At 46.8% G+C, this 25,727-nt stretch overlaps 1 protein-coding gene across 1 annotated transcript; it reads left to right on the top strand.

Moving 5' to 3' along the window:
• Nucleotides 1–8,328: 8,328 nt before the first annotated feature.
• wnt4 (wingless-type MMTV integration site family, member 4) lies at nt 8,329–17,927 on the top strand. The gene is made up of 5 exons (XM_027024958.2): nt 8,329–8,890; nt 16,410–16,645; nt 16,732–16,863; nt 16,963–17,105; nt 17,204–17,927. The coding sequence occupies exons 1-5, from the start codon at nt 8,814–8,816 to the stop codon at nt 17,672–17,674; spliced, it is 1,059 nt and encodes a 352-aa protein (XP_026880759.1). The 5' UTR covers nt 8,329–8,813; the 3' UTR covers nt 17,675–17,927.
• The last annotated feature ends 7,800 nt before the right edge of the window (nt 17,928–25,727 follow it).

The following is a 25,727-nucleotide window of genomic DNA, read 5'->3' as shown; positions in this document are numbered from 1 at the left end:
CTTTATTTCATTATTTCATCATTGTCTCTGTAGTTAGTTAGTTTTTTCCTGGATATAATATGTGGCCCTAATTCACTAATCTATTGCAAGTTTACACTCTACAGTCAGCTGAGTGCCATGACTACAGTTAATCCTGACAGTGCCTGTTCCTGGGAGGCTTCTTGTCTGAGTCAGCCCCTAAGGTGGGCTTCAGGCTGCGGAGGTGGTCTAGCGGCGGGACGCAGCTGGACATGAGCCTGGGCAGGATGACTGTGGACACCCTTGCCCCTTGGGAGGGGCGAGGCCGTCGCAGGGGGGCCGCAGTGCTCGTGCAGACAGACACTCTGCACCTGCTCCCTCCCTGATCACGTCAAGCTCGCTGCGTAATTAATGGATGTGGTTCCCCTGAACACGCACAGCCAGCGTCCTGCCCTAGTAACAGGAGCTTTGCTTTCTGAAGCCCTGTCCGAGCAGGAGGGTACGCACACGACTGGCACGCCAGGGTGTCGATGCCGATCTGTCCTGTGGGGTATTTCAATTCCGCAGGCATTTCTGCCTGACAGCTATTGGAATGTTTCACTTGGGATCAAAATAGTATTGATATAACTGAACAAAATTAGGGAGGACTTCTAAAAGAGGACAGATCTCAGAAATGTGTAAAAAAAAAAAAAAAAAAAGAGTGAACTCTGGCGGAGTTACATACCTTGATGGCATTAGATCTCCTAGCAACAGAGCGGCGGGGGGAGGGACGATGTGGGAGTGTGGGAGTCTCAGATAACCGATGACCCCAAGCATCTTTCCCGCCTTTTCTTAATCATTAATTATAATCAGACTGTGTATGGAAGCTTACATGCTGCTTTGCTGACATCACACTTAAACTGCATTTCTGCTGTTGTCCTGGTAAACAACTGCTAGCCAGGCTGCAGGTTCATATATTTTTTGGTGCGTTTAATCCTTTCGGTTATTGCACAAGATGGTGGATCAGAGCAGGCAAATGAATGATCTGGACGTATGAAACTAATTAAAAGGGTTCATAGCATATGAACGTTTGTCTGTCTGCTGGTGTATTTCAGTGACATTAGTTTTGCATCAGGTGCTTGTGTGGGAAAGTGTCGTGCACAGCCCCCTGGCAGTGGAATATAAAAAAAAAGAGATTTGACGTGGATTTTCAGAACCCAGACAATTCAACAAAGACCGGGGTCGTGACTCGGAGTAAATCCTGTTAGATCTGCCTCACCGAGGAAAGCAGAGCTGCTCTTCCACCAAACGTCTGCTAAGGACCTGCAGGTCAGCCTGGGATCTCAGCTCCGTCTGATTAGACGTGGTAAAGCAGCTCCAAGTGTGAATCACGGCATGAGGCTGGAATCCGGCTCAGCTCCATCTGGCCTCGCTAACAACCGCCCGCGAGTGCAGGAGTGCAGCCCCATCAGGCAGGAGTCGACCACTTCAGGCAGGAATATTCACTGTTTTTCTGAATGTTTTTCTGAAGACGGGAGTGCAAACACCTGCGTTCCGACGGGATGCTAGCAGAGATCCGGCCAGCGCAGTTCATCCTTATCCAGTGGCTTCAACGGCGTGTAGTGTGACAAAATGATTTCTGACACTAATAAGTGTAATAAATGTGTAATAATCTGAGTCATCGCCCTCATCCTGCTATCTCCCGCAGTCTGACACATTTTCCCTCAGCCATCATGTTTAATAACAGCAATTACTGCTAATTGATGTTCAAATCTATTCTACATAGGAACAGAATGCATCTTAACTAAATTCCTACCACAGGATACCGGGACTATGGGTGGCGTGGGACGTCTGAATGACCCCCCGCCCCACATTGTTATGGGTGGTCCTCTGTTCTATTCTGACTCTGACCCTTTTCACCGATTCGCTTCATTCAAGATGTCCTTTGGAGACACTGATCCGATTGTCTGCTGAGGGTCCTGCTGTCCTTAACTCTTTGTTATGACAGTTGTGTGGCTGTTATACAGACTAAATAAGACTAACTCAGCTGTTCATTTCAGGGGCCTAAACCCTCAGCCTCATCATCCCCCATCCACCCACCACAGGGGCCAGAAACAGCCACGCAACCTCTGGACGTGACCTGGCTTGCGTCTGCTGCAGAATCGAGACTGCATTTTCAGAGTGGTTGCATTACACCACCAGTACATCTGTTGGGAAGCCTAAAGGTAGCGGAATCATGGGAAAACCTGTATCTGAGGGTACGAATAACACAGGAATAACAGGAATAACACAGGAATAACAGGAATAACAGGAATAACACAGGAATAACATAGGAATAACAGGAATAACACAGCAATACACAGCGGATGGGCTGAATGCCTTCATGTTTCTTTATTTGTTTATTTATTCATTCATTTGATGGTGTTTTGCTCAGTAAAAATCTTAAATGTTTAAAAAGGTATTTCCCTTGCACTGAAAATAGTATGGTAGTGTGTCTGTGTGTGTGTATGAGCATGTATGTGCGTGTGTGTGTGTGAGACTGACCCAGGCATGCTGAGGTCAGTGGGTAAGCAGGTTACTCAGTAACTCCCCCTCTCTCTGCAGGTCGCTGGGTCCCACACCATTACACTCACACTGGGACGATCACATTACCTCATCATTTCCCCGCCTTCATTCATTTCATTACTTTCACGAACCTTCTTTCGTTCTCTCTTTCAAACAACAACAGCAATAACAACAACAAACAACAACAACAGATGGCATAAGATAGTATTCATATGATAATATTATAAGTCCCCCATAATGTAAAGGTTCTTGGCACTTACCCGATTGGCTGTTGAATTTTTCAATTAATCAGTATGCACAGGAATTTCAAACGTTGAGATTTTCATTCATGGGGTCTGTTGTGAATGAGAACAACAGTGTGTTTGTGTGGTATCTCTGTCAGGACACTTCCCCTTATCGATCCCACCATTAGCGAGCGTGAACTTGAGTGTGTGTCCATGGGTGAGAGTGGGGTGGTTGTCAGGTGTGAGCGGTATGCAGGGTCAGGGCCCACCCTGTTTGAACACACTCCGTCCTATCCCTCCGTGAGTCCAACACTGCCAGAGCCCAACACCAGAGAACACAGCCCAACACCATGAAACAGATCCCAACACCAGGGAACAGAGCCCAACACCATGAATAGATCCCAACACCAGGGAACAGAGCCCAACACCATGAAACAGATCCCAACACCAGGGAAACAGAGCCCAACACCATGAAACAGATCCCAACACCAGGGAACAGAGCCCAACACCATGAAATAGATCCCAACACCAGGGAACAGAGCCCAACACTATGAAACAGATCCAACACCAGGGAACAGAGCCCAACACCATGAAACAGATCCCAACACCAGGGAACAGAGACCAACACCATGAAATAGATCCCAACACCAGAGAACAGAGCCCCTTATCATCAACTGTTTGAAATGCCTCGGTTGGCTATGAAAAGAGTTGGTATATAAATTCTTATGTGTCCTTTTGCGTCAGAATAAGTGTTCTATGTATTGCATGGCAAATATACATCATAAAATCTCCCACTTGCCTGTCCGGACAGCAGAGTCCCTTGCAATCTCTAAACGCAGACTGAAGACTCATCTATTTGTGGAATATTAAATGAGAACTGACACTGCTCCCATATTGACTGACAAAATGAATACTTATTGTAGGGTGTTGTTCATTACACCGATGTTGTTTAACAAACTCTAGCGCTTATTGTTTATTGCACTTATCATTGTTTAATATAGACCTCGTGTATTTTGTACTTCTAGGTATAAGCATTGATCCCTGTATTTCTACAGTATTCTAGTTCATTGATATGTTGGACTCTAACCTACTCTAGTGTACTAAGATGTATTCTTTGAGTAGATGACAAAGCACTTTTGTAAGTCGCTCCGGATAAGAGCGTCTGCTAAATGCCGTAAATGTAATGTAAATGTAAATCTCAGAAAATATACATCATAGGATCCCATTAAAAGGTTCTGATGACGATATTACGACCCTCATGTTACTAGAGCTCACATTACTGTTACTAAATCACCTTATTGACTCGATATAAATGGAAGTGAAATGTTCAATTATAATCAGGTGAAGTTGAATCTTTCTTTTCACTGAGAGCGGATGCCTCTATGTAATGTTTATAACTTCATGTGTGGAGAGTCACCCCCATTTACCTACAGTCAATATTTGTGGGCTACTGAGGGGGAATCAGGGTTTATACTTGAGGGCAGACAAGATAGCAAACATGATCTGCTGGAAACTATGATAAGAGACCTGCAAACACTTTCACTGAACCTCTGAGCAATGTCCCCCATACACACACACACACACACACACACGCTCGCACACACACCACACACACACACACACACACACACACACACACACACACACAAGACACACGCACACACACACACACACACCACACACACACACACACACACACACACAAGACACACGCACACACACACGCACACACACTCATACATTATGATCCAGGATATGTTTCTTAGCAGTTATTTTACAAGTGTTATTTCAATGAAGGTTATGTAAAATGCAAAGAGAAAGACCACACTAAAACGCATTCCCCCACGCAGGACCATCCCCCAGACTCCACCCCCCCAGATGGCAGGACTCCACCCCCAGATGCCAGACTCCACCCCCCCAGATGCCAGACTCCACCCCCCCCAGATGCCAGACTCCACCCCCAGATGTCAGACTCCACCCCAGATGCCAGACTCCACCCCCCAGATTGCCAGACTCCACCCCCCCAGATGCCAGACTCCACCCCCCCTGATGCCAGACTCCACCCCCAGATGCCAGACTCCACCCCAGATGTCAGACTCCACCCCCAGATGCCAGACTCCACCCCCCAGATGCCAGACTCCACCCCCCAGATGCCAGGACTCCACCCCCAGATGCCAGACTCCACCCCCAGATGTCAGACTCCACCCCCAGATGCCACACTCCACCCCCCAGATGCCAGACTCCACCCCCCAGACACCTTCCTGTGGGGCATATTCCTTTTCTCTCTCTTCTGTCCTTCTCAGTGACAAAACTTTTTCCCTCCTCCTGCAGTTCCCGTAACCCCACATACTGCAGGCTTCCGTTATAGGAAAGGTCTGTGTTTGCAAAACACTGGAACATTTGAGGGGGAAGGAGATAAAAAGGAACTGATGGTAAAAGGAGTGATATTTTCTGGGAGGAAGGCGAAGTGGCAGTGTCGCTCACCACAGGCATGGCGGGTTCACCCACTCCTTCTCTTCCAATGGTGATGGGGTGGATTCAGGAGTGGGACAGGCAACCACACGCAGCCATAACTCCGGCCAGGGTGGAGGGGGTGTGTTTATAGTGGGCCCATGCTCAGTGTAAATGTTAAAGGGGTGCTGTACACCATCGTTTGAAATGCCTCCGGGATAGCCGTTGCTACGGAAACGCCGTGGAAGTGAGGCTATATAAAATCTGTCCAGCTTTAGAATGTCATTGTGGCCAGAATATACGTCCTAATCCAGTTGCCAGGGGCGACGGGGCGGTGAAGGAAAGCCTTTCTGTGACTAAGCCCTTTTCGCCTCCTAGGGTCCATTCACTGGGGGGTTATTTATCGTGGACAGTGATGCTCCGGCCAGATCCTACTCACTCACCTCTCTGCACTTCTCGGGCCATTTCTCAGTGCATGTGACGACCAGTGTTGCCGTAACGACTGATGTTGCTGTGGCCATGATGATGCATTTTGGTGGCCGATCATGTTGGGTTACATTTTTTGGTGACGTTTTGTGCCAGAGAGTGTACAGTGAGGAGGCTGGTGATAGACACACAAATCCTCTAAACTCTAATCACTGGAGAACAAAGTGCCAAGATACCAGACAGCATGCTAGAGCAATTTCCACCTCCAAAGCAGAGGCCACGCCACCCAGACAGGGTTGTTATTTTCTGTCCTTCACATTCTGCTCTGAGTTTGAGTTCTGAATTTTTTTGTCTGGAATTATCATCCTGCTGTTTAAACTCTGGGCCTCTTCCATCAGAAACCTCGTTCTGTTTAGGACTCAACACAATGCAGAAGTTGTGTGAGTACGTTGGAGTGAGGAGAGAGAGAGAGAGCGAGACTGTGCCTTTGCTATTTCAGGATGGTGACTGGATGCACAGTGTGGGCTGACAGCAGCATGCCACCGCTGGGGGGGTTTGGGCCACGATCTCAGAGCGCCGCGGTTACCACAGCCGCCGTGTCGTAACCGCGCTGGGGTTGCTAGCCAGCGTTACCAGCCAGAGATGCAAAGTTGCTGCATGCAGGCAGGGTATCATGGAAGCAGCTGCTCGGCCACGTCTCTTAGTCTTGTGCTATGCTAATGTGCCCTGCGTAGTTACATACATTATTGTCTTTAATGTCATGGAGAGAGTGTAGAGAGCAGGCCTGAATTTGGTGGCCAGTCAATCATTTTCTCGGGGTTTATTCAGGACCGCACCACAGAATCGTATGTGCCACTGCCGCCCACAAGGAGCCAATTTCACGAAAGCAATGTGGTCCTCATCTGTGACACCCAAAGATTACAAGACTGGTAGGAGACATACTGCAGCCAGAAAGAGACAGCCGTGTCTGACCACATGCTACACCAGAGCAGCTAATCTTACCCTGGGCCACGCCTCCCCCCAGAACGAAGCAGTCTCTGTTGTTTGCTGTCCCAAGACTGATACTCTCTTTCATTGGGAAAAGGGTGAGAGTGTAATCAGAGTGAGAAAGAGAGAGGGGGGGTGTCTCCTCGTCTCCTTGGCTGCAAGTCTCATTGCCGACATGGGCAGCAGCGTCTGTGGGGATAATGGATCACACACTTTTTTCTCCCTCATCGGCGTGGGACGGCGTTGCGTCCAAGGCTCTGTAATCAGCGTCGGTGGGGTTTGCGGGTGGGGCTCCAGCACGGCACTTGCCTAAGAAATGAGCCCACTGGAAAATGTGACACAGAAAATCACGGCTCACCAAGCAGCTCAAGCCTGGTGCTGGAGGGTAGCAGGAGCTCTGGGGAACTACTTGCAGAGTACCATGCTTGATGCCTTGACAACTCACGTCAAATGACGATGATGATGATGATGATGATGAGATGCAGAAAGGGGTGATGGGAATAATCACAGCTGTAATGACTTTAAGTCACAGTAGCAACCTCCTTTACAGACTGGAGGTTGACGTTATGTGGCCAGGTGTATGACATTAGATGCCCTGTCTCGCTGTTAGAGCCTTCAGGTTACTCACTCTCGCCCTCTGTTGGTCACTGATATACTTCAGTAGCTCAGTGAGGTTCATTTTGCTTCAATAAACTGTATCTCATTTCATTAAAAAATGCAACAACAAAACGATGCAACAAAAACTTAATTCCTTTGTTTATACACAGGAAATTAGCAGACTTTTAGTGCATGAAAGAATTGATTTTTTTTGGGGGGGGGGGGTTACATTTTAATTTCATTTTAAGTTACAAGTATCACAACACAAAAATCACCATAAAATGGAAGATAGAATAGATTGCTTAGATTGTTGTCTTTGAGATTCAACACTGCAACACTTCAGGGGAGATGGAAACGGATCACTGGAAACGGATCACTGGATCCTGGTTCAGTGGGAGTCTGGAAGAGAAGGCAAATAAGAATTCGTCTTTCCTGATGCGAACACAGTCCGACCTTCGCAAAGATGCATCGCTTCTGCACGCACACAAGGTGCGTTTTTGGCATTGCACGCGCAACGAGTCCAACTGCAATTGCTTATTCAGACTGAGAGTCTAAGTGTCTAAGCAATGCTGCACTATAAAGACTTCCAGCAGGGCCAACAAACGGGAACACGGGCGATCATTTTCAATAAACCATATGAGAAAGGTCAACCGATCAGGTTTTTCCACTAGAATCATGTAGAAATATTACGTTGAAGCCCCATCCAAAAACGCGTTAGCCTTTAGAGTAGAAGAAAGAAAAGAAAAGTAGCTTACTTGTTTAATTTATTATTATTTGCCTCCCTTATTAATAAGGGGGGAAACGCTGCCAAAACGTTCTACCTCGATCACGGTGAATAGCTGCTGTATTGAATCTCTCTGGAGGACTCCCAAACCGCTGGGCAGTTACGGAGGGGAGAACGAACATAAAGCGCTGCGCTTTAGCATGCGCTAAACCCGCCTTTATCTCCACACACACACACACACACACACACACACACACACACACACACACACACACACACACACACGCACGCACGCACACGCACAAGCACACGCACACGCACACGCACGCACACACACCAAAACCTCCCCCAAATTTCGCACCGCCCCTCCGAAATCCTTCAGGAGTTAGTAAATTCGGCACTCAGTCCCGCATCGCGCTCAGAGTGGCATCTCCCGGGGTTATCACACAGGCCAGAACTTCAGCGAGAACACACCGGCCCGGGCTCTACGTTAGGGCGCCTGTACAAACACCGGAGGGATTCAAATCAACTCGTGTCGTTAATTTCTTTTCTTTTTTCTTACAGCATTCATATTTGCCTGATGGTGTTAATAGAAAAACAAGACCTGAGAGGCGATTACGCACGACACGGGGAGACGGAGGTGGCTGACGTCGGTTAGGCGACGATCAGACTATTCGGGTTATCTCGCTCTGTTTGAGAAGGCGAAGGCTCCCACCGTTGGCCAGGACCCGCGCCTCCTCGGGTGCATGTCCGATGATGGATTAATTGCTTTTAAAGGGATCGACTGATCTGAGCGGCCCGTTCGCGAGGCACCCCCGCGTGCTTCACCGCGCGAACTACTTAAATAAACTCACCTCCTGTGGATTGTACACCAGCCTTTGTGGTTTTTATTCGGATTCAAGATGACATCGGGATATGTGTTAAGGTCACTGCTGATGCTGTTTCTGGCTCTCTTCTCCGCAAACGCGAGCAACTGGCTGTAAGTACACGACCAAGTGTCCTCATTCATTCTCTGTCGCGTGTCAGTGTCGCGCTGGCACGACAGCTGATTAACCTGCCAATGCATGTCAGTATTGCTGAGGACTGCATTCGGTAGGCCAACATATCTGTACAGGCGAGCTGTACCTCCGGTGTGAGTCTTTTTGCACACTCCTACTTGCGAAGTAACCCAGCTGAAATGCGCGCGGCCTTTATTGGCAACCGTCTTGTTTGCGCTTCATACCTGTGCAGCGACTCCTCGCGCTGCACGCGTCTCGCATTGTGAAGTCCGCACAGCCGCGCGCGATATACGAGGCGCGTCGGGAAGCTCGTTTAAGGGTAAACTGTTGCAGTTTGTAATGGACAGAAAATGCACGAATGTGGACGGCTGTTGTCGTCTAGCAAGGGGCAAACCTAAGCAGAGGTCTTGGTTTACAGCTGAGAGTGACGGGCGGCGCGCTTTGGCCAGGTAAGCAGCGACATGAATGACAACTCATCAGTACGCGATATCCAACTATCAGCCAGCAGCAGTTTGAAGTCGATTCATGCAACCAGTCCTAGCTAACAGAATGGGTTTCACAAACGACAGATTTACACTTATAGTCTGTGAGCAAACGCACCTCCCAATAGTGTTTCTGACTGTTTTGGACTTGCTATAGGCGTGGTGAGAGGAGCGGGTCTCGGACAGGCAGGGGCATGCACCACACTCGAGGAAAACGTCTTACCTGTCTACAAAATATGATTATTTTGACAGAGTAATGCGAACAGGAGCTCGGGCCCCTACGCCCCCTTCTCAGCACAGGCTGCCAAACCGGACAGAAACCAGAAACGTCTGGATGTCCGATTACTGTGCATGAAGTCGGATTTCAATTACAGGAACGAATTCATTTATAATACAACATAACGCGCGCGAGAGTAATTCTGACAGGTTTAAGACTAAATTCTATAACGTTATATACTATTACAGTGTAATATTAATTGCACCAATAGGCCCCGTGAAAGTTCCTGGGTTACGCGTCTTAAAATGCGCTGCCTCCGTAGACGGCGGATTACAGGTGTATGAACCTGGGCATTTAGAAGCTAGACTACTTGTAGCCAATACTGCAGCTGAATAGGAATAATCAAACTCCAAAGAAAGTAGCTGAAATTCAGTGCGAACACTTTATTAAAAACGGAAATGTTCAGTGGATGATTAACCAGCCGACGGGTAGAGCGTACTGGTATATACTGGTATAGTGTACTGGTATAGCGTACTAGACAATTAAGTCCGAATACAGATTTACACAGTTTGTATACTAATAGCCTAACGAACGTGGCATAAAGAAGAAATGTAAAACTGCAAGGGTTCAGTGGGCCATCTTTCACACATTTCCATTCATTCTATTGCACAGTTCACACACTGCGCCAGTTTATTGCGCTTTGTGGCACTTTAAACGCGCTTCTTAAACAGCATGTGCGACGAATTGTGGGACAACAGTCACAGAATTGTTTGTACTTTTTCGTATAGATATTGTGTTGCCATTTTTGTGTAATAATTTCAGGCTATAACTGAAATGTTTCAGCAATACTCATGCGACCTCTTGGCGTATGATAGGGTATTTACTGTAGTCAATTTCGTTATCGACGATGTTAATGAGCATTTACAACGAACAATGGATATTTGGGTAACTTTCTTTTGGGTAAACCGAAACAGTTTTTAAACATTTCAAAAACCTGTTCGCGAGAGTTTTTATAGTCATTTTATTTTTCCTACCACTTAAACGTAGGGACCAAGTACGGGCTTTGATATGCGTATAATTTTACGAAATCCATGTTGACGGTTTAATTAGATGTACAAAGGGAGAGTCAATATTTTAACCATTCCCCGTATGTAGTTCATCGCCCATCGCTCTTTGGTGAAGCCAAGGTCTTTTCATTCGGGGATTTCTGCAGTATTGTTGTGCGCGAGTCTCTCAGCACTTCCACTTCACATCGCGCCCTGTGACCAAACACGTTCTGCTGCACCTGCGCGTCTCGTGCAGCTTCATTAAACTCACACGCGAGCGTGTGGAGTGGGGGCACGAGAGGAAATGCCGTGTAGAGGCGCACATCAGATACGCAAGCATAAGGGACTACATCGTTAATAAAGAAGTGAAACAATTAGGCCTGTAAATAATCGACATTGCAGAAAGGCCTTATTTCATCACTTTGAAGATTGTTTTACTTTTTTTAAGTTAAAAGGGAACATCTGACATGAAGATAAAAGAACTTACATATTAATCAAAGTCAAAAATATTTAAAAAAATTTGAATTTACAAAGACGTATGAATATTACTCAGACATTTAAAGGTATTCTGTACCATACACTCCTTGTGATATTAAGGAGTTTGTGGAGTGCTCAGTTTCATATTTGTAAGTTTTAAAACGGCTCAAAAACTTCCCAGGTGTTTAAAAATAAACCTCATGAACATAACATTTGAATGTTTCTTCTGATTAACTGGTTTTTGTATGTAAGTTGTAAAGGTTGATATATCTTATATCACTTGTGTTGTTGAGGAAGGTTTAAATGTGCAGGTTGCATTTTCAGTTTTAAAAGTTTTAAAAGCTCACGATTAATTTGGAGTCGTTATTTGAGATTCACTGATCAACACCCATCGTCGTGTCTGATACTGCCTAGCAGTGCTTTAGGAAAAAGCTTTTCTCAACAAGATCACTGATGACGACAAGCGTCGATGTTGTGCTCAGGACTGAGATGAATATGGATACACAATTCCCCTTATCCCTGGTGTCCAACCATCGTCTGGTCTGATCATGTGTGAGGTGTTGGGACATCATCTGGTCTGATCAAGGGTGTGAGCCCCACCATGTCACAGCACTCTGCCATGACCGTGAGTCACACTGGCTGCGATGGAAAGAGCAGAGGTTTAACCATCTGCGAAGGACGGTCAAAAAATAGTTCACAGCTGATGAGCAACACGAGAAGAGAACAAGCCCTAATGTGAGCCAGATCCTGGCACCTAAATAACCCCCCTGACAACAGGTCAATGAAACTGGGAAAGCTGGAATCTCACATACCTCCTGGGTCTGGCCGTGTCCTGCGGCTCCTCTCTGGAGCCTTGCATGGCTGCTAAAACCTTCCCTTCCACACTCCTCCATCAAAGTTTTCCTTCATTTATTGGGAGAAAATGAAAAAAAGCTTTAACAGATTTAGTAGAAGTAGACAGTGACATGTCAATCACAGCTCAGCTCCCATGGCCCAGCATGCATTGCTGTGGTCCTGGCCTCTTTCTTTAGACGTATTCGTTTGGGGATAAGGGTCAAGTGGGCAATTAGCATGTCTTTCTTGATACGTTCCTTCTAGCTAGACCACCATTTGAAATGGGGCACTAATCTTGTTAAAGGTCTTTTTTTCACATTATTTTTATGAGCAGTGTGATGTCTGCAAAAAAAAAGAAAGAAGACGACGAAGAAAAAAGTGCCTGGTTTTGCTCGAGTTAATTTTCTCCGAAAATAAAACAGCTGCCAGAGCTGGAAATAGCCTTCACAGTAACCCTGCGCATCCGGCAGCACCAGCGCCAAAGCTTCCTACCCCTCCTCCACTATTCCTGACGTTCCCACCTTCCCCCCAATCCCTCCTCACTCCTAATGATCTGAGTTTTCTTATCGGGAGATGGTACATGACACTGCCGGGCTCCGGGGCTCGGTGGCTCCGTGGGTTTTTCCAACGCTGTGATTGGGTGTTTGGAGGTGAAGGCACCACTACATCTGAGCCAAACGTTTGAGACCCACAGCTGAGTTCTCTACATCTCATGTAAGACAATTATGACCTTTGACCATGCTAACCATAGTAGTCCACCATTTGTTTTTCCCAGCTATGGTTAATTGCTTCAGAGTCTTTAACCACATTCATGCCATGGTGTGCATGGCAGATACCTGCAGCCAAGGGGCTGAGAATTCTGGAGGAAACGTGGGTATTGACTACCTGCTGGTTGTGGAGAAGAGAACAGCATTTGTGGACAGTTTGTTTCTTTGTGTAGGGTCCAGTTCTAGATCCAGTGTGATGCTATCATCTCCCCCATATCCACTCTGGACTTCCCAAAACTACTGCAGTCATTGTAAAGCATCAAGCATCACTGGATTTGAATGTTTGTATATAAAACTCAAGTAACTGCTTCTATAACAGCTGATCTTCGAAACAAAAATCAAACCTTTTGCCTTAAAGACGTAGAGACGCAACACTTGCAGCTTCCAGTTGTTGTTAGTGAAAACTCCTTCCTGCATACAGGACTAGACTGGAGCTATATTGGTGGCTTTGTTTTGTTGTAGTAGTAAGGCAACAGATTTGCATCAGTCATGTATGCAGTTCTCCAAATAATTCCCAAGGGAGCAGCTGGGATCGCACTGCCCTCTAGAGTCCAACAGAGATCCTTGGTGCTGCGAGGGAAGAGAGGAGTAAAAGCTGTTCTGTGCTCGCGCACATCTCCACCTTGTGTGCGTTCCCAGAGCTGAGAGCTTCCGGGACAGCATATCGGATGGGGCTCCGAAACAGGGAGTGGATGGTGTGATTTAGGTGGTTGGTGGTGTGATTTAACGGGAGGATGGCATGATTCAAGGGGTAGATGGGGTGATTTAGGGGCTAAGTACATGTCCCCTTTGATACTGAACACAGTTGTGTGCTGTGTGATGGGGACAGGAATCCACTTTATAAATGTCCAGTTTAATATGCCGACGTTAGGAGCGTCCAGTCACGTATCTGCATGAAATCAGAATACAGACTGCCAGGTTTTATTCATTATCCATTGTGCAGAAGACATGGTTTGAAAGCATTTTTAACATAAAAAATAGATTTGATTAATGCCAATAATTGAGGAAAAAGACATACATTTACTCTGTGATAACAGGCATTTACACCATCGAAATTCAGTGTTTTGGGTGGGTTGTCGTATTTAAGTATTCCTCATTAACAGGTGGTGCTGTTTGATTCAGAGAGTGGTAAAAGAGTTCAGATGAGGGGGATTCACCAGCTTCTCTAAGCATCCCCCATTGGATGGTGAAATAACTCCAGATTGGCTCTTCAACACGCAGTCATGAGCATTCAGAGGTGCTGTGCAGAGAAATATGTAAATATCAAATATAGTTGTAAACACAGGGAGTGTGAGGCTCGTCCGTGGCGTGACACACATCTCTGTTTGCAATAAGCAGCTCTGACACACCTTCTATTCACCCCCGCCTATTTACCGCTGACAGTTTCCCCCAAGACAGGAGATGTAAACAGTGCTGTAAACAGGGAGGATTCATGAAACTGACAAACATCTCACAAGGAGCTCTGCTTCTCGAGGACTCCGCTGTCTCATTCTCACTCTTCTCTCTCATTCTCACTCCTCTGTCTTATCACTCTTCTCTCTGTCTGTATCCCGTTTCTTTTTTCATCCCTCACTTGGCTCATTTTGCTGTCAGAGCTGTCCAAGGTGAGCAGAGTTCCAGAGATCTAGAACTTTTATGAGTGAGCTGCACCTTTAACATACCTCACCCCCATCCTCCACACCACACTCCCTCCCCCATCCGCTCTCCCTCTGATGGACAACCTCAGGGGTCACGTTCGACCCTCGGAGACCAGAGCAACTTAATTACACACACACAAAAACCCCACACAGCAGAGGGAGTGGGAAACACTGCAGGTGGAACGCTCCGAGAAGCAAAAAATCCCAGATAGCAACAGTGGAGGCTCATTCCTGACACAGCTGCCTGGATGCCATCGACACATTTAGCTGTTTTTTTAACCCTAGAAAGTGGAAGATATGCAAGCAGAACACAAAAACCATGAAAGCTGGCCGGGAAGAGAGAGTGCGGAAATAAAACATGAAGCACCGTAAACATCTCCCTGCCCTCCGTTAGTACCGATGTCTGGATCAAATTTTTTCCCCACACGAAAAGGCTTCAGAACTGAAGAAGAAACCCCCTCGCATGTGGTTCCTCAGGTGTTTCCTTTCTGGGAGAGATGGGTTTGTTATGAGTGTTTGCACCACAGCGCCAGCTGGGGCGGATATTTCGTCTCTGATCCGGACTTCATCCCACAGACCGGAGCAGTTGTCTGTGATCTTTATAATCGCGTGTGTGTATGCTGAAAGTTTTGATGAGACGCAAGTTTAAAAAACGTTACGTTTATAAACTGAAACTGTAAAAGCTCCTAAAGAGTGTTGTACATTACACAGGCACGTAAAAGGACTTAACTGTTTTACCAGCCATGACAATTTATGTGAGAATATTAATAACACATGAAGAAAGGTCATATGAGAGAAGCCACTTGTGACTAGTCTGGAACATGAGGTCATCTTGCTTGCCTTAGCGAGACAGAACTTGTAGACGAGGAAGGTGAGGAAGGGGTTATCAGTCTAGCTGAGTGCTCAGATGAGTGTGTCGCGGACGAGGAGGTGTTTGTGTGCCATCTGCCCCAACCCTGGCCCACAAAATCAGGCCCTTTCAGCAGCAGAGGATGCTGGAATATGTCCCAGCCTATGGATTCAGATAAAGGCTTAACTCGAGAGAAGACCATCCAGGGAAACTTGGCACCAGTGCCCAAGACTCATCACGCTAAAGGAACAAAACTGAGCTTCGGCACAGATACAGTACGACTTAAAAGAATCTGCAGTATTCCCTGATGGACGTATGAAAGTGACCAAAGTGACAATCAACAAAAAGCCCTGAGAAGTCAACTTCACCAACAATATGGTGTATGTTTAAACAGCCAGAGGGAAATGGCAACTGACACACCACATATTTTATATCTGTATCTACACATGCACCCCCCCCCCCCCCCTCCAACCCACAGTGCCTCAGTCCAGCCATTAAACAGCAATGCTTTCATCTGACCCAGTCCTTGCTCATGACGCTCTGGGAAAAGATTTGTGCTACCCAGACGTTTCTTCTTTCTGCCATTAAACTTGCAAGAGGACTGGTTGTTTGGACGGGAACCCCTAAGTGTGTTTTTGACGAGCTCGTGAAAACGGCCTATTTTTATAAGGTGCCGTTAAAAGGTGAGTGGGCACCGTAGAATCTCCCTGACCTCTGTGCCCTGGAGGTGAGAGCGCCAGATAAACTCCAGCCGCCCCTCGGTGTTCCACCGACCTCCTCCATGGGCCAGAGACTTCCAAGAACCTCGTAGCAATTCCCCGTTGTTTAGGCTTTCGATGTTTATGTTCACCAGATGGTTAAACAAACAGATCTCCATGACGGGGTTGCTGAACTCACAGAAGGAAGCTTTCGTCGATGAAGTGCTCTGTTTGGTCAGTCTCAAATTATTTACCACACCACATTACTGTCGTCCTCTCTCCATGCCATCCGAGTTTGGTGATGTGTTCTGCAGAGATTTATGTTTTAAATGATACAAAAGCCCCTTAGATGCATTTTCGGACGCAGACAATATCCGAAAAATCGGTTTGCAGGTGTTTCCACGGCGACCCTTTCCTGAACTTGTTTGCCATCTGTCCATATGTCTCTGTGCAAAACTAACTCCCCACAACTTTTCTGCCCCTGTCTCCAAGGTACTTGGCCAAGCTGTCATCGGTCGGGAGCATCTCAGACGAGGAGACCTGTGAGAAGCTGCGTGGACTCATCCAGAGGCAGGTGCAGATCTGCAAGCGTAACGTGGAGGTGATGGAGGCAGTACGCAGGGGAGCCCAGCTGGCCATCGATGAGTGTCAGTACCAGTTCCGCAACCGTCGGTGGAATTGCTCCACGCTGGACACTGTCCCGGTCTTCGGCAAGGTCATCACGCAAGGTGAGCACCTCCCACCCTCAGCGAAGCCACAATGAACGTCGCTTTATTGATTTATTTGGTTTTTTGTGTGTACGATTTTGGAACAGGCACTAGGGAGGCCGCCTTCGTGTACGCGATCTCTGCGGCCAGTGTGGCCTTTGCGGTGACCAGGGCCTGCAGCAGTGGTGAGCTGGAGAAGTGTGGCTGTGACCGCAATGTCCACGGCACCAGTCCCGAGGGTGAGAGACACACGCCACAATGGCACTTGTCTTAAATCATTAAGATAAATGAACCGGGGACAGTGTCTCACCTGGCTAAATGGCTCTCTGTTGCCACAGGCTTCCAGTGGTCAGGCTGCTCTGATAACATTGCATATGGAGTCGCCTTCTCACAGTCTTTTGTGGACGTCAGGGAGAGAAGCAAAGGCCAGCTGTCCAACCGGGCCCTGATGAATCTCCATAACAACGAAGCAGGAAGGAAGGTAAGGCTGACGGGCACCTGCCTGAATGCACTTCTAGGTTCATTGGGAGACATAGCAATGCAGCTAAAAACTGTAACCGTGTTGTCCGCTGCCCCCAGGCGATTCTGGGCCACATGCGTGTGGAATGTAAATGCCATGGTGTGTCGGGGTCCTGCGAGGTGAAGACCTGCTGGAAAGCCATGCCACCTTTCCGCAAAGTGGGAAATGTCATAAAAGAGAAGTTTGACGGTGCCACAGAGGTGGAACAGCGGAAAGTTGGAACAACCAAAGTGCTGGTGCCACGGAACTCCCAGTTCAAACCGCACACAGACGAGGACCTGGTTTACCTCGACCCCAGCCCAGACTTCTGCGAACACGACCCCAGGACGCCAGGCATGCTGGGAACTGTGGGACGCTACTGCAACAAGACCTCAAAGGCCATCGATGGCTGCGAGCTCATGTGCTGTGGGCGGGGCTTCCACACAGAGGAGGTGGAGGTGGTGGACAGATGCAGCTGTAAATTCCACTGGTGCTGCTACGTCAAGTGCAAACAGTGCCGCAAAATGGTGGAGATGCACACGTGTCGGTGATCCACCGTGTCGGCCCCACGGAACTTTCTGGAAAGACTTTACTGCCCCCTCGCCGCCCAACTACCTGGGGAAACCAGGAGAACCCAAGCAAAGACACAAATAATCCCTCTCACTACACACGTTTATGAAAAAACATGTCATACACGGGACATATAAGTGTAGGGGCAAATACAGATCTCTCTTTTTATTTCAAGTCCCACTTGAGAGTATTTTTCTCTCCATGTTTTCAGTTTTCTTTCCTATTCATTTTATTTCCTTTTAATTGTGGTTGATCGCTTGTTTTTTTTGTTTTTTTTTTAACTTATTGGATTCAAAGAGTGAATTTTTTTTAATGTGACTTACTACAAGGAGAGTGGCATTGAGTAGTGGAGAGATGATCAATTATACGGTGGGAGGGGCTGAGTGGTGGGACCAGACAACAGGGGCAGGGTAAATGCATGCTGATGGATTATTGCCCCTCCTACCACCTACGCTGCTTAAGAATTTCATCAGGCGTGACGGTTATCAAGGGAACTTCCATCTAAACTTCTGAACATCAAGAATCAGAGATATTACATTATGACATTATGACATGCAGTCCAAGTGTACATTTGAACAGTAGCATGTTAGAAGTACACGGCCATTTTTATGTGGCTGTGATGCTACATCAAAGAATTATATCATACTAATATGTACAAATCTGGTGTGTGTGGGTGTGCATACACACCCACACACACAATATTATGGACTTTCTCCTCTTTCATGGGGAATCAAACCATCTCTACGAAGACAGAGTGGAAATATCACGAGCGTCGTGTTCCCTGGATGGACGTGTAACTTCGGCAGGTAAACCCAGTGAAACAGCTGCAGAGGTGTGAATGGGACCCAGTCATATCGGCGCTTGTTCCTGACGGACTGACAGTCACGGGAAGCGTCAGCCATGTTTCCATGGATACTGTACAGAGCGAAGCTGGCACTTTTAATCTCCAGACGCACATACCACAAACACATGAACCCCAGATCATTCCCGTGTCCATTAAACGCCATGGAGAATGACTGAATTATTTATGACAACTATGTACAGCTGCCGTAATTCCAAGTTGTTCTATAGTACAAACATGATATTCAGTATGTTTCTAAAGAAACATAGCTCTGTAAATGACTCATACACTGAAGACGACTATACTGCATATGAATGTACATTTGAAATATATGCCATGTGAAAAACTGACATATCCATTGTGTTTCTTCCCAAACTGCTGAGAGGGGGAAAAATTCCCTTGTCAGGATAATTATCTCCTTGTGTTTCACACAGACAAAAGCATCCTATTATAAAACCCATTCTGTAGAGGAACTGACTAAACCTTTAAAGACTGAAGTCAAGACTTTACACTGTAAATCTTTGGTTTGGCGCAGTCGTGGATTTGGAACAGCTTCTTCCATAAATGTAGCGTCCCCACCATCGAAGCTTTCACCGAGTCCCTCAGACTACACTCCAGAGGCGTTCTTAACCAATATCTAACGCAAGTAACGTCAATCGCGCCTGCATAGGAGATGAAAGCATGAATGTAGCCCCCTGCTCCACAGACTAGGCTGGACCCAGTCGGATGCCAAGGACAATAAATATTTATAGAAACTGTGTGTGGAATAATGGGAATACTGGGAGGAATTGGGGATGTAACCCACACACATGCACAGTCCAGCTCCACACCTCACAAGTGCTAAAGATGGGGTTCACGCTCGCCACGGCGTCACCACTGGTGCAGTCGTTCCCTGCTGGGGCTTTTTAGAAGCATCAAATCCCCCCACCCCCGACCCACAAACCCACACAACCACACACTTTGGGACTTTGGGAATGAGATAATTACCATGGAGGACGTGCGAGTCAGTTGACACCACAGTGGCTGGACAGAAGGAGTATATGTAAACGCAAGCCGGATAGGAAGATGCACTTGATGACAACACATGGTGTCGTAAAATATGGAAGAGAAGGCACTTATTCGTTGAGGTTACGCCCTTAGGGAAATAAAATCAGATGTTAAACGGTTGTCCAGGCGACTGGTAAAGCTGTGCTCAGAACATTAGACCGAACACATGGGGCAGTGCTCAGTGCTCGGTGTCATCCTCGCCTAGAGTGGGTCTAATGCTTACTGTGCTGTGGTGAGACACCTCAGGCAGCAATGCATCTAAGCTGACACTTTTAGTTTAGTGTATGTAGTGTAGGTGATCAGACTGCCCGGGGCCGTGAAGGTGGTCAGACTGCCCTGGGCCGTGCCATGTGGGATGAATAAAACGACACCTTTCATTACATCTATATGATGATTTCCAAAACAAATCTACTTTTATAACTCTTGCTTTATATCATGGATGGAGGTATGCCTAGCACAAGAACAGCTGACGTCTCACCAGCACATGGCCTCCAGAATGACTTTTATAGTCTGGAGGGGTTTTATTTTTTTTGGTTAGGTCTGGTTCTAATAGGAGGCAGTGATGGTCTGGATTCTGGGTGGGGGGGGGGGTGGAGGATGGGTGGAGGATGGGTGTAGGATGGGTGGAGGATGGGTGGGGGATGGGAGGAGGATAGGACGTTCAGGGAGTCAAGACACTGTAACTTTGGATGGCAGAATGAAAGCGGCCATATCTCTGTGGACACGGGATGGGAAAATCCCGAAGGAATCCTACTAACGTTGGAGCATCCTGTGGAAGTCCTGACAGGACTACGGCTTCTGTTCTACACTGCGGTCTGCAGCCAGTTCAGTTACACACACATTAACCACTTTGCTGTAATTTGCCCAAAGTTGACAGACCTTTCTAGAAAAAACTAATAAAATGCTTGCTTAACCCTGAAATTAAGAGTCACTACTCAGTATTTGATAAAAAAAAAGTGTCCCTTTAGAAATGAATGGGGTGTGTGTGTATGTATGTGAGAATGCGTGTGAATAGACCTGAAATGTGCTAGAGGGAGTCTTCACTTCGAGAAATACAATGCTGTCAACAGAACAGCCCTGTCACCACCTCTTTGATGGAAATACCACACCGTAATTTAATATTTGTAGAGGCTTTTCCTGGGACATAACATAATTATCAAGCTACAATTCAATAAAGAGACCCAAAGATCAGGGGCTTTTGCCTTTCAGCTACTTTTAATATGACTTTGGTCTCTGGAGTCGGCACCGAAAACTTTGTTTGGTTAGGCGAGGACATGAAAGTGTTTGGGCAACTGGTTGGTTGCAGAAACTAATCTGGGATTCCTGAGGGCCATGTTCCAATATTCCCCCACTCACACAAGTCTCTCAAACTCAATGGAAAGTTAACGGTGCCCACCTCCAGAGCCAGGCTGCCGTTCACGGCCGCACATCAAAAACATGGACAAGCACGACCTGTTTATTTTCCTTTATCAGAACCATAACCAATAACTGAAGCAAGTTAGCAAGTTTCGCTGTTTAAAGACCATAAACGCAAACTTCAGTCGCTCAACACGAGAGTGACTGGAGTTCCTACTTCAGCATATTAAAGCGGAATGACATGGAGGCAGAGCAATACTAGAAGTTACTATGTTCTCTACCTGAGTTAGGTTGGGGGGACACATGGGATAGGTCATCTACAGGTTTCCAGGGGTAAAACCTCAACTGAAATGGAATGAGGTCGAAGAGACCTGAAGTGTTTCTCTCTCTTCCCAAGCCTGCTTCAACGTTCACGGAGCTCCACCAACATACTTCTCATATTAAAAGAAAACAAGTTACACAAATGAGACAGATGGTTCTTGTTTGTGATGACAGTTGCAATACTCCCCCCTCCATCTACTGTTTTTTTCTTCTTCGTAAAAGCCCCAGGTTGTGCAACACGCGAGAGGGGCCCTCAGTAAACACCAACCCAGTGGCTCTTCGCTGTGGGGCCCAGTGACGACCACATCGCATTAGTTGGAAAGGTCACACTTTGTGTGGGACGATGTCAATTTCTTCCCGGAAATCTCCCTGGCTTTGCTCACCCCAAGCACACAGGTGAGCTACCCAGGAAAGCTACCCAGACCTTTTCTAAAATTTTAAAGAATAGAATGTCTTCTAGAAAGAGGAAAAAAAACCCACCATGAGATGTATTATGAAAAGTTTTTAGAGGAGCCCGTGCATGTAGATGATAAAAGACACTTTTAATCCTACTGCATTCTCGTCCTGTCCTGTTGGACTGCTTCCCAGGTGGCTGCCGGTGTGGAGTTTCTGCGCAGACACTGAGCTGTCTTGCTGAGGCAAAGCTCAGCTCTGCTGTTTATGCGCCATAAAGCGCAGAGACCCCATAAACCTCAGTGTCCAGCCTCACCTATTTGACTTTAACAAAGACAGTCAGTAGTGGTAAAGTGACCGAGGTTGCAAACTTTAGCGTCATGATCATTAACGTCACTACTATTCTCGCATTTAAAAAAACAACAAAAAACCCATCCCACCGTGGGCGTTTTGAACGATTGGAGCGGAATTTCAAGTCAAGGCGGGCCCTGATGTTGCTAGGACAGCCCCTCCGCGAGGCGTATTGTTTTAGTGTGAACCGCAAGAATTCTTCCACGATGGCTCATCCGTCAAGAAGTGATATATGAGGTCTTGCCCAGCACACCAGCTCGCCAGTCAGGAATCTAAATTTGTATCCACATATCTGATGCAACCGCTATATCGGCAAAGGTGAGGTGCTTTCCATGCAACCCAATATCGCGCCTCGGGATCAGGCATGGCGGAATTCGAGGACACAGGTGCGGAGAATATTATGATATTGGTAACCAAGGACCAAAACGTTTGAGGAACCAGAGGAAAATAACGGGAATGGAAGGTTATTGGGTGCAAGATGAATCTGTCACCTGGGACGTCTCTTGTTAAAAGGTAGAACCCTTCCAGCCACCTGTACCTGGGCGCATGCAGGCTTCTCTAGTTTAGATACGGTTGTCCTGCGCCCGTGTTATGCGCGAGAGGACAACCGTCAGCGCGTGACGCGTCTGGACACACCTGTAGGATTTCTAGTTGGAGCGCGACGCTCGAAGCAGGCGGACCGTGGAGGAGACACAGGTACACAAGCGATCACGCGCGTCATAGTGCACTGCACCGAGGCCTGGTGCCGTGTGGCATACGGCTGTAGTTCTTAACTAGCCACTTACAGAATACGTTTAAAATAGAAAACGTAGCCTGTAAACACTGAAAGAACCCCCTCTACCTGTCTATTTATGTAAACAATATCCATCCATTTTTACATAAATAATATAAATACATAAAAACCACCTTGCAAAAGCTCACCAAAAATTTAAAATTTTGCATTCAAAAACTTCGTCTCGTGGATGTTTTCCCCCCCTTCATGGACAAATTAAAATTAAGCATGTTTACAGATGTGATATTTCCCCCAAAGACAGTGAAATTATGACCAATACTCCAATACTAGAAAGAAAGAGGACCAGCAACGATGGCGAAATTTAGACCACGATTAAACAAGACTGATCTACGACTTCAGCGTCAGCCTATAAATACGGATGAGGGATTGCATTAACATTATAAAAAGAAGTGTATGCACATGAAATGAAACCGAGTGCAAAGAAAAAGGAGAGGCAGCGTTTGGCCCGAGAATGCAATATGTTCCCTGAGCCTGTCCAATATAAAGACATGCTGCATGTTTCGGCATAGCAGCCACAGTAGCGAGGCATGCGAGGCTTCGGGTCCAAGCCCCGCACGTTACCGTGGCGCAGATGGCGGGCGGGGTCGGGAGAGATGTGGGCTTTGTGATTTAAGGCACTGTGGTATTTCACTGCGCATAGCTGTCTCAGTCCACAGGCGCGCTTTTCAACAAATCCCGAGCATGTTTGGCTCCGAGTGGCACACGGCAGTCGAGGCCTCCCCGAGCACTTCTGCAGACACAAGGGCCTCGTGTACGCTTCGTCGCCCACCGCGCTGACATACAGCTGACACGTCACCGACAACACCGTTACGCGCAAGGCCAGGGGGAAAGGATGCCCCTTCCACCGCGAGCATCTATGAGGCTCATCAAGCCTTCGGTGGTTCCGCTAGTGTTCAGGGCTTAGCATTCGACCCTAATTGGTCTTCCCAGAGGCACCGATTAAAACAAGGCCTCCAGAAATGATGAAGAGAAACGCCATCTCGAGGGAGACGTCACACCGCAAGCGAGCGAAGCGAGCGCCAAGCCACGTGTTTGCTTTGGCCTGGACTCAGCTCTACCGCTACGCCCATTAAGGACTCGCACCACCCGTTACAGCCTCTCCTGGATGACAGGCAGACCGTTTTTGTCTCAGATATGTGTTTAACGTTTTAGGAAAGTCTTTTGGGAGCCTGGCAAATACATGCATGGAAAGCACGCGCAAAACCATGTTCTGAGGTGTCCCTGCACAGCATCAGTCCAGTTTCAGTCAAACCTCTGAGGACACGTGCAAAATATAGCGCCACAGAATATACGGTATAAAGGAGAAACGTTGACAAAGAGTTTGTTAAATGGGTACCAAGGGTCCCTCCTCTCGTCTCAAGGTCACTTAAAGGGAGTAGGGCGTTAACAGCCAGTGATAAATCCGAGATAGCTTGGTAGGTTTGGCAAACCAGGCTCAACCATGTGTGCAATATATAAACTCAGCGGTTGTTAACAGTTGTACCTCATGTAACTCTGTCCCACTCACTCCCATAATACATACTGACCTTATTTTTTGAAGGTTTTATTAAACTAACTTTGGAAAGTTAATGCGCCGACAGCACAGCAGGCCCTGTTTCCACCCCATGAATGGATGCAGGTAAACCGACCAACATGCTTGATAGCGAGATCCTGCAGGTGGTCACCACCAACTACCAAACCCTGACAACGTCCACCATTCCACACGTGTCATAATTAACCGTGTTCTGCAGCTTTTTTACCACAAGTGCTCGCTGAGGGACGCCACACAAGATACTTGAGGAATGCGTAAAGGACCCAGCCTAGCCCCATGGAGAACGCTGAAATTGCGGTATGTGCCTTGAAGAGCTTCTCTTACATTTAATATACAGAGATTCCCACAATGCAGATCTCCTAACATATATGCCCTAGGTAGGGATTAAGTCTAAACTTGCAATACATTATAAAGACTTGACTATGCCAACAAAAATCTTATCTATAGGTGAAATATCTATGCTTTTAAATACTGGAATACATCTTGAAGATATAGATAAATTAGAATTTTAGTTCTGGACACAGATGAAACAGACTAAAGATTTTTCAAAGCAGAATCCTCTGAGATTACTTGATGTGTGTCCAGATATTTGGCCCTGCACTGCTCAAGGTTCAGGTCCTCTCTCTCTTCCTCACATGAATGATTTATGGCTTTCCCTTTAAAATAACGCACTCCATGAAGGAAACCGAGGTGAAAGGATGACATACAGTTTCTTTTCCAAAGACATACTATCTCTCAACAGCCAAGGGCAGGAACGCGGTTCCAGAAGCTCACTAAAGCGCCATTAATCACAGCCCAGTGTGATGCTAGTGTACATGTCGATGCTCTTTGCTGAAGACAAGTCCAACATGGGTCAACAATGTCTGAAGCTTTAGAGCCACAAGCGGAAGCAATAATTTAATTGGTGGCATGTCGTACTTCCTTGAACTGACTTCACTATGACACTAGTACAAGTTGGCAACCCATTTCTTATTGCAGATGAAGTGCACTGAGACTACACACAGTAAGTTGCACCATGTGGAATGGTAGTGCTAAAGTCAAATATGTACATTTCTTTTCTTAAAAAAAAGAGAATATCCTAAGCTTTAACGTCACAAGTCACAAACAGATCATAAACGAGCACACAGCACCCTCTGGTGGCAGTAATGTTTTAGATGGCTTGTCACCCTTTGAAAAATGAGAAAATCCAGGAATCTCAACCTTCTTCACATTCAACTTACACTCACTGAGTTGAAGAAAATTAAACTGCATTCCCTGCTCTTACCTAGTCTGTCAATAACTGTTAAAGCAGGGGTGCAGGGAGACCATTCCAGTAGAAACTCAGGCCTGGCTGTAAACAATATTTGGGCCCAGAATACACACAGGCTCATGATCCTTCATACACAGAGCAGCAAAACAATG

The sequence above is a fragment of the Electrophorus electricus genome, chromosome 20 (genome assembly GCF_013358815.1).
Source record: "Electrophorus electricus isolate fEleEle1 chromosome 20, fEleEle1.pri, whole genome shotgun sequence".
Classification (NCBI taxonomy): Eukaryota; Metazoa; Chordata; class Actinopteri; order Gymnotiformes; family Gymnotidae; genus Electrophorus; species Electrophorus electricus.
This window is presented reverse-complemented; position numbering and strand designations above follow the sequence as displayed.

Coding starts and splice junctions, on each gene's coding strand:
- wnt4 (XM_027024958.2), top strand. CDS start 8,814: ATGACATCGGGATATGTGTTAAGGTCACTGCTGATGCTGTTTCTGGCT. Junction 16,646..16,731: donor CGGCAAGGTCATCACGCAAG/GTGAGCACCTCC, acceptor ATTTTGGAACAG/GCACTAGGGAGGCCGCCTTC. Junction 17,106..17,203: donor ACAACGAAGCAGGAAGGAAG/GTAAGGCTGACG, acceptor CGCTGCCCCCAG/GCGATTCTGGGCCACATGCG.